The sequence below is a fragment of the Labrus mixtus genome, chromosome 20 (genome assembly GCF_963584025.1).
Source record: "Labrus mixtus chromosome 20, fLabMix1.1, whole genome shotgun sequence".
Classification (NCBI taxonomy): Eukaryota; Metazoa; Chordata; class Actinopteri; order Labriformes; family Labridae; genus Labrus; species Labrus mixtus.
This window is the reverse complement of record NC_083631.1, coordinates 24471211-24479167: the sequence shown is the minus strand read 5'-3', so window position 1 is coordinate 24479167 and position 7957 is coordinate 24471211. Positions and strand designations below refer to the sequence as shown.

At 46.4% G+C, this 7957-nt stretch overlaps 2 protein-coding genes across 2 annotated transcripts in view; both read right to left on the bottom strand.

Annotated features, from left to right (window-relative positions):
• Positions 1–1716: 1716 nt before the first annotated feature.
• LOC132995611 (GTPase IMAP family member 7-like) lies at positions 1717–4420 on the bottom strand. Its single transcript, XM_061065658.1, has 2 exons — positions 4153–4420; positions 1717–3149 (listed from the first exon to the last, which is right to left on the bottom strand). The coding sequence occupies exons 1-2, from the start codon at positions 4184–4186 to the stop codon at positions 2128–2130; spliced, it is 1056 nt and encodes a 351-aa protein (XP_060921641.1). The 5' UTR covers positions 4187–4420; the 3' UTR covers positions 1717–2127.
• Positions 4421–4979: 559 nt separating this feature from the next.
• LOC132995608 (ankyrin repeat and fibronectin type-III domain-containing protein 1-like) overlaps positions 4980–7957 on the bottom strand; it is a 15151-nt gene continuing 12173 nt past the window's right edge. Inside the window, exons 17-18 of the mRNA XM_061065655.1 lie at positions 7415–7619; positions 4980–6909 (exon numbers count right to left, since the gene is read on the bottom strand). Of these exons, the coding sequence (XP_060921638.1) occupies positions 5957–6909; positions 7415–7619 (1158 nt within the window). The 3' untranslated portion in view covers positions 4980–5956. The remainder of the gene's footprint in view (positions 6910–7414; positions 7620–7957) is intronic.

The following is a 7957-nucleotide window of genomic DNA, read 5'->3' as shown; positions in this document are numbered from 1 at the left end:
GAGCTAATCACACCTATTTGGTTTTTTGAACCAGGCTGTAAACATGTTCATCTCTGCTGTAAAAACAGGCTTTTTAGAATGGGTGTGTATGTGACTTCCTGTGCTTCTGCAGCCAGCCTCTAGTGGACACTCCAGGAACTGCAGGATGTTACACTTCAGCATCAGCTTCATTTATCAAGACCTGAGGTTGCTGCTTGCTTTTGAACTCATTTGATACCATGGCAACAAAAATATAATTTCTTGTTTTCAGTTATCAATAAATGCATGCAATCTTCCGCAAACAAAATTTAGCCAGCCTCTAGTGGACACTTGAGGAACTGCAGGACTTTGCAACTTCAGCATCGGCTTCATTCTTCAACACTGGAGGTTGCTGCTTGGTTTTTCTGACGTGACGTGACACTCAGACTCATCTAGGACAGTCATTAGAAAGTCTCTCTGAGGCAGGCGCATTGTACCCGTCCCCACACTTTTTACTGGTCGAATCAGATTAATTAAGGGACATTTCAAGCAATCATAGCCGTTTGATTAACCCACCAGGCCAGAGAAGATTTTACAGTTGAAGCACGGTTAAGTTACGTGTGTTCATAAACAAGCTTTAGAACACCCACACTTTCAAAATTGCGGCTCCATCCCCTGCTCTGAGGTTGTTAGGGTCTTCTGTCTGAGTTAAGTAGTAAAATATCCAGGTCCTAATGTGCGTAAGGCACGCTGCTAGTTTACATGACTGATTAGTGTCATAAGGGTTCATTGATACGTATAGTTGAGTATCATCTGCATAACAATGAACATTTATGGAGTCTTTCCTCATAGCGTTACCCGGAGGAAGCAAATATAAGGTAAAGAGAATCGGTCCGATCACTGAACCTTGTGGAACTCCATGGCTGACTTCATGGTAAATGGACTTGAGCTTATAAAGTGCTTTTCTAGTCTTCTGACTACTCAAAGCGCTTTTACACTACATGTCACACCTACACACTCACACCCTGATGGTAGTGATCACTATGTAGTATCATCCATTCATACACCACTACTGAAGCAGCAGGAGTCTTGCCCAAGGACACATCGGATATGTTGCCCAGCTGGGGAACCCTTGAACCCTCGACCTTCCGGTTGAGAGGCGACCCTACCCACTGTCCCACAGCCGCCCCTTTACATTATCATGATTATGTAGTTATGACATTAGAAGCCATGTTTACATGAAATATGTTGAAGTGAATATGAATTAGCTTTCTCATGTTGCTCTACCGTCGAGCTAAAGCTAAACCAACACAACAAACATGATTCATCCCATTTGGCTCCTGTTAAAACACTTCCAATAAAAGCTTCAGTCTTTCCTCGACTGTGGTTCCTCCTTCCTCTCGGCCTCCCGCCTGTCCGTCCAGGTCGTAAAGGTGTTAAACAAACAGACAGATATGACGCTGACATAGCTCTGTCGGCCCCCGGCTGAGCAGTAATTTAGACCCATTACACTTTAATGTGAAGAGTCTTTCCATCTCACACTCCCTGTTTTGTTTTGTTTTTTATCAGGAGGAGGAAACGATAAAGTGTTGAAGGAAGGGACTCTGTGTTTTATTATCCCGTCCTGAACACTGAGAGCACGTCTGTCCCCTCCACATGGATAACAGGGCTGTTTTATTGGTGACATTTAACTCAACTTACAGAGCACCATAACAGACAGGTGATCATACAGGACACACACACACACACAGAACACACACATTAAAAATATCTTTCCTGACGTCTTTTCTAAATGTTTCTGTCTCACTTCTTCAGATCCAGTAAAACTACAAACAGTTTGAGGCGTCGTCCACAGGTAGGCAACATTTTCTCGCCTTTCCTCAGCGACGACCATTTCATTTAAAAAGTTGTCCCACCAACCCGAAGTCCGACCAGGTTTTGTTCAAAACCTCAGATGTTGGGGGCGGGGTTTATGTGGTGGGAGTGTTGTATGAAGCAGCAGTGACCTTCAAGTGTCACTGTGCAGTGTCGTCCAATCAGGCGTCTCTGCTCGTCAACATAGTGGGAGAGTAACTGTGTGTGTATGTGTGAGCGTGTAAAAAGTCCAGTTATCATATCAAAGTGTAAAATTCTGGTTCTGTGACAACGCTGATGAGATGTGAGTGATTCTCAGTGCAGGAACGTTTTCCTGTGTTTGTATAACACCTTGCTGCCCTCTCTGACGGCTCCGCCCACCGCCTTTGCAGCCGAGCAGACGGAGAGCGGTGAAGCTGCCAGAGCTGCAGCCCTCTCCACCACCTTCGCCTTCTTCACGGCTTTCCCTTTCCCTTTGTCCTTCCCCATGATCCCGGCGCCCTCCGCTGCTCCTTTCCCCAGCGCCGTCAGCAGCTCGCACCAGAAAAGTTTCTCCTCACTTTTCCTCGCCTCCTCCTCCTCCCTCCTCGTCTCCTCTCCTTGCTTCTCTTTGGCTCCACCTTCCCTCTGTGGTGACTCCACCTTGTGTCCTAAATCTCCCAGAATCCTCTGTTGCACATTCCTGATGGCCGTCTCGGCGTCCTTGTACATCTCGTTGCTATAGCAACCGCCACCGTTGCTCTCCAGCATCCTGTGTATCTTCTCCAGCAGCTGCGTGACCTGCTGTGAGCGCTCGGTTGTTTTGTCCTGCTGGCTATTATCGAAGACGTGATGACCCCCCCGGCAGCTGCTGACAAACTCCGACAGCTCATCGCTCGTCTCCAGGAAGTCCTGGATGGATTTACCTCGTAGGTGATCTCCCCAGGTGAACAGGACCACGGTGAACCTGGTGACTCCAGGTCCAAACGTCGCTCTGATCCACTCCAGGGCGTCTCTCTCCTCGGAGGTGAACCTGCCGGGCCGCAGCGTCACCAGGAAGACATGAGGACCCGGAGAGGACAGGACCACACAGCGCCCCACCTCGGACAGGACCTCCTGAGGGGGCAGGTGTGTGTTGAAGAACCCCGGAGTGTCGATCACAGAGACGCTCCGCCCGTCTACTGTCCCAGTCTGCGTCTCGCACAGCTGGGTGACAGAGCACGGTGAGACATCCACCCGGAAGGCGGACCTGCCCAGGATGGTGTTACCTGAGGAGCTCCTTCCTGATCCTGTCCTCCCCAACAGCACCATCCTCAGGGCTCCATCGGGCTCAAGTGAGGAGGGCGGAGCTTCACAGGCTGAGGAAGAATTTAAAACACATGTATCATTATTCTGCAGGATTATTGTCTCACATATATGATAGATGGTCCACATGTGGTTATCAGCCTTCAGGGGACAGACGTGACGCAGACCTGATCTCTCAGGCTGAGAGCTGGAGCTGAGGCGGGTTTTAAACCTCCTGACAAACCGTTACACCGCGCCCACCTGTCAATCAGGTCAGCTACACGCCTTATTGTGAATAACTCTTATCCTTCATCAAATCAAAACTGATGAGTCATCAAAACATTCACCCCCCGTACAGTGTGTGTCCATCGAGACATGAGCTAATCACACCTATTTGGTTTTTTGAACCAGGCTGTAAACATGTTAATCTCTGCTGTAAAAACAGGCTTTTTAGAATGGGTGTGTATGTGACTTCCTGTGCTTCTGCAGCCAGCCTCTAGTGGACACTCCAGGAACTGCAGGATGTTACACTTCAGCATCGGTTTCATGTTTAAACACAGGAGGTTAACGCTTTGTTTGGTATCATTTCAAAGGAGACGATCTTGGCTTTCATTCAAGTCCAATTGTAAATTTGACCAACAAGGTAACTGTGGCTCTTCTAATAGTCGATGACACACATTTTCCACAGTTTTCACTGAAAATGTAATTCTTTTTTAGCCCTGCGACATCGAGGAACATCTCTGGTCTGGCCCGTGGACTAACTATAAGGTAAAGATTTAATGGATGTGGAATAATAATCAGAAGATTGATGATGGAGACACTTTCCTTCTTCTGTGCATCTGACACCTAAAAATACATTCTTCCAAAATAAAACACCATGTCATGACTGAAATCACCAGAACTCCTTTACTGTTCGGCATTACCAAAATAAAAGCACCAGAGTTTCATGACATTTATTACAAGAACAACAATCTACCTCTGTTTCTGTCTGAAATAAATCATTTACAGCTAGGTAAGATTCATGGATGAGTTCAGTAGAAATGTCCTCAGTTACATGGGGAGATAAAACAGACTCACCTTGATGTGACGCAGCACTTTCACATGAAGACATCCTCAGAGGAGAGACGTCAACCTGCCGTTTTGTCGGTGGCTCATATATCAGCAGGATGCTCAGGAGGAGGAGGAGGTTTGGGTGTTAAATCCGTGCCTTAGATAAGGTGAGGTGAGGTGTGCACCGACACCAAATTGCAGAGAGAAAGCATCGTCAGCGCGGCTGCAAAACATGACAGTGCAGATTCTCCACAGGACGATTAAAACACTGAAATGAGAAAATCAGACAGAAGTTATCATTTAAAGATAAAGTCCACCACCTCAAAAAAACTTTAATGAAACTGCTAGTTAGTTATTTTATGGCGAAAAAAAAGCTGAAGTTACCTTTGGTGCTCGTGATTCCAAATCAGCTGCATTCAGACCAAGGCGTGTAGTTCATCATTATGACCACTAGAGGGCAGTAAACGGCCATACTTGTATTTTACGTTATCTCACATTAACTGTAACTTTAGACAAACACAGTTCTTCACATGAATTAATACTAAATGGAATAATAACCTCATATATATGGTAAACAGGATATATCAGATATAACTGAATCTTCTCTGATTTGATACCTGTACAGGTGAGTTTGTGTAAAATCTGCAGTTTCTTGTTGTGACCACAAGAGGTCAGTAGCACCCCATAAATCTTTGTTGAATTTAATAAACATGACAAAAAGCCTTAACACTTTTATTCCAGTTAAACTGCTCCCCCCTCCTTCTTCTCCTCCCTCCTTCTTCTTCTCCTCCTCCTCCACATGTTTCTTACACAGGATGTAAAAGAAATGTGCTAAATAAAAAACGACTTCAAAATAAAGTAAGGAACGATGAAGGACTCACAAGTTCTTTTTAATGAGATTTCCAATAACACAAATCTTGGCAGTTATGACACATAAACACTTTCTTTCATAATGACTTGTAATAATAATAATAATGATATGTGATATTAAATATATGATATAATATGGTTTATCCACATGTTTATAAATACTTAAATTATTCTTTGACACATGCTTTAAAATATGTTTGTAATTCTATTATTTCACTTTTAAAACATAAACTGTTGGCTTTTATTTTGAATGTTTGTCCTGTCTTAAGCTGAGAGTATTTCCTGTCTGCTTTTATTTTGGATTTGCTTGCACTAATGTCCACTCTGGGATTTTGCTATGGAAAGGGGCTATGTTCGGGTTATTGCACTGACCGTGGTAACATCGGGATTTATGGGATAGGATTTGGCAAAAAAATCAGATTTTTACGTTGGATAACAGGAGTCCAAGACATAAATCTGATTGTAACCAAATGTATATGTGCAGGTTGGACAGCATGCCAGAGTTTTCCTGCAACTTTTGGTAACAAAAACAATAAATCCCCCGATATCGCATCGAGGACTTTTATATTTGTTGCTGTGAAATCAAACAGGAAGTGAAATCGTTAGATTTTTTAGTTTAAACTCTGGTTTCATGAGGCTGGCCACCTGGAGTCAGCAGGATCATAAATACTGATCCTGTTCTGTCGTGAAATGCAAAACGTCTACAAAGTTAACCCTTTGTTTACCGGCTCCGACACGCAGCAGTTAGTGAAGTCATAAAAACTAACATTAGAGCTCGTCGCACACTGATGACGTACGCAGGAGCAACAAACTGACCGTTGAAAAAAAGAAGAGCTACGGCTGCAGAAATGTGTAACTACATGAAGAAGTCCTGAAGCTATCCGCACAGGCCTCATGCTACAGGCTGCTGATTGGCTCTTAATGATGACTCATAAACAGTGGGCGGGTTCTTTAGCAGACATCAGGACGAGCTGTTGGAGGGTTTGTCCCACGCCACCTGGTTCCTCAGCGGAAAGCTCGCCGCCTGGTTTGGAGCGAGCCCGGTCTCTGTGTCCTCAGAAAGATGATCCCAGGTTACAACGTCAGCACGGGTCGAGTTGATGGTCGGTGGGTGTGTGTTGACGGTCGGTGGGTGTGTGTCGATGGTCGGTGGGTGTGTGTCGATGGTCGGTGGGTGTGTGTTGACGGTCGGTGGGTGTGTGTCGATGGTCGGTGGGTGTGTGTTGACGGTCGGTGGGTGTGTGTCGATGGTCGGTGGGTGTGTGTCGACGGTCGGTGGGTGTGTGTCGACGGTCGGTGGGTGTGTGTCGACGGTCGGTGGGTGTGTGTCGACGGTCGGAGACGCAGACAGATCTGGTTCTTTGCACACCGTGTTCTCACAGCGTGTGCTGCTGCCGTTACAGTCCGGATCCTTGGCGCCATTCATCTCGTTTGACTCGCCGAGGTTGAAGAAGGCGTCGTTCTCTCCGATGCCCAGCCCAAAGCTCTCTAACATGTCCATCACTGAGGGCGTGGTCGGCCCGCTCAGGGTCTCCTCTTCAATAAGACTCAACGTGGGCAGAATGTCGACCAGCTCGGCCATCTCCATCGGCCGGATCACCTCCGTGATGCTGGGAGGAAAGTCGTCGTCCTCACTGAACGACGCCTGAGTCTCCAAAACCGTGTAACCCACGTCTAACTGAGCGACAGCAGCAGGCTCGAGGCCGGACTCGATCAACGCACTCGCGCAGCCTAACTCTGACTGCCCGATGCTCGTCAGGTCGACGGTGGACTGAGCGGCGATGTCTACAGGATACCCCCCCTTTGCAACGCCCTCCAGCACCAGCGCCGACTCTTCAGGGACCCCCGTGATTCCTGTGGGGGCGGAGACCTCAGTGGTGACGACATTTGGGGGAGTACTGCTGACTGAACTCTCTGAAACAGAAGAAATTAATTCACTGAACAAAAATATAAACTCAACAGCTTTTATTAAAATCCAAGAAGACTTTCTCTGTTCAAAAACAAAACAGAGTCGCTCTGCACCTTTAAGAAAAAGCTAAAGACCCAGCTCTTTCATGAATACCTACTAACTTAATGATGATGGTCTCCATATTATTGATGATGATGATGGTAATGACGATGGTTTTTGTTTGATAATGACGACTTATAAGATGGTTTCTATACTGATTAGAGCTCTCAAGAACTGCCCTCAATGTTGTGCTTTGCCTCTGGTCACTTCCTGTCAGCACCTGTGTGTCCAATCAGACTCAAAGCTGATCGTTTGCTCTTACTGACATTGTTCCCTTTTTTCTAGATCCTTGCTTGTGTTGTTCTTACTCTCTGATGTACGTCGCTTTGGAGAAAAGAGTCTGCTAAGTGAATTGTAGAATTGTAAACAGTGAGTCATATAAACGGCTGTTCTCCCCCCTCATCATCGTACCTGAAACAGCTCTCTGTGCTTGAGTCCGATGAGGCCACGTCAGTCTGGCAGTCAAACTGTCCTCCTCCTCCTCGCCATCAGGACGAGCAGGCGGGTCTCCTCCCATCACCAGGCCCAGAGGCACCGCCCCCACCCACTGCCTGGACCGCACGCACTGCAGACAGTCCATAATCCAGCGGGCGTCCCTCCACAGAGCGTCCAAACGCTGCAGATACAGAAGTGGACACGGTCAACACAGCGTGGTCGTGATGTCAGAGTTTGAAACCACGGCAACAAAAACAGAGAGGTCGTGTTTATGGGGCGAGAATGTGACAAGTTGGGATTCATGTGTTGGACTTTGGCAACGGGGGAAATGATGCGTTTGATGTTGGCAATGTTTGGAGTTGTCATTGACATTGGCAACATCTGGATTCATTGTTGCTACATCTGGATTCATTGTTGCTACATCTGGATTCATTGTTGCTACATCTGGATTCATTGTTGCTACATCTGGATTCATTGTTGCTACATCTGGATTCATTGTTGCTACATCTGGATTCATTG

Excerpts from the sequence above, each read along its gene's own strand:
- LOC132995611 (XM_061065658.1), bottom strand. The coding sequence starts at position 4,186 with ATGTCTTCATGTGAAAGTGCTGCGTCACATCAAG. Across the intron at positions 3,150-4,152 it reads AAGTGCTGCGTCACATCAAG|CCTGTGAAGCTCCGCCCTCC; the intron begins GTGAGTCTGTTT and ends ATTCTTCCTCAG.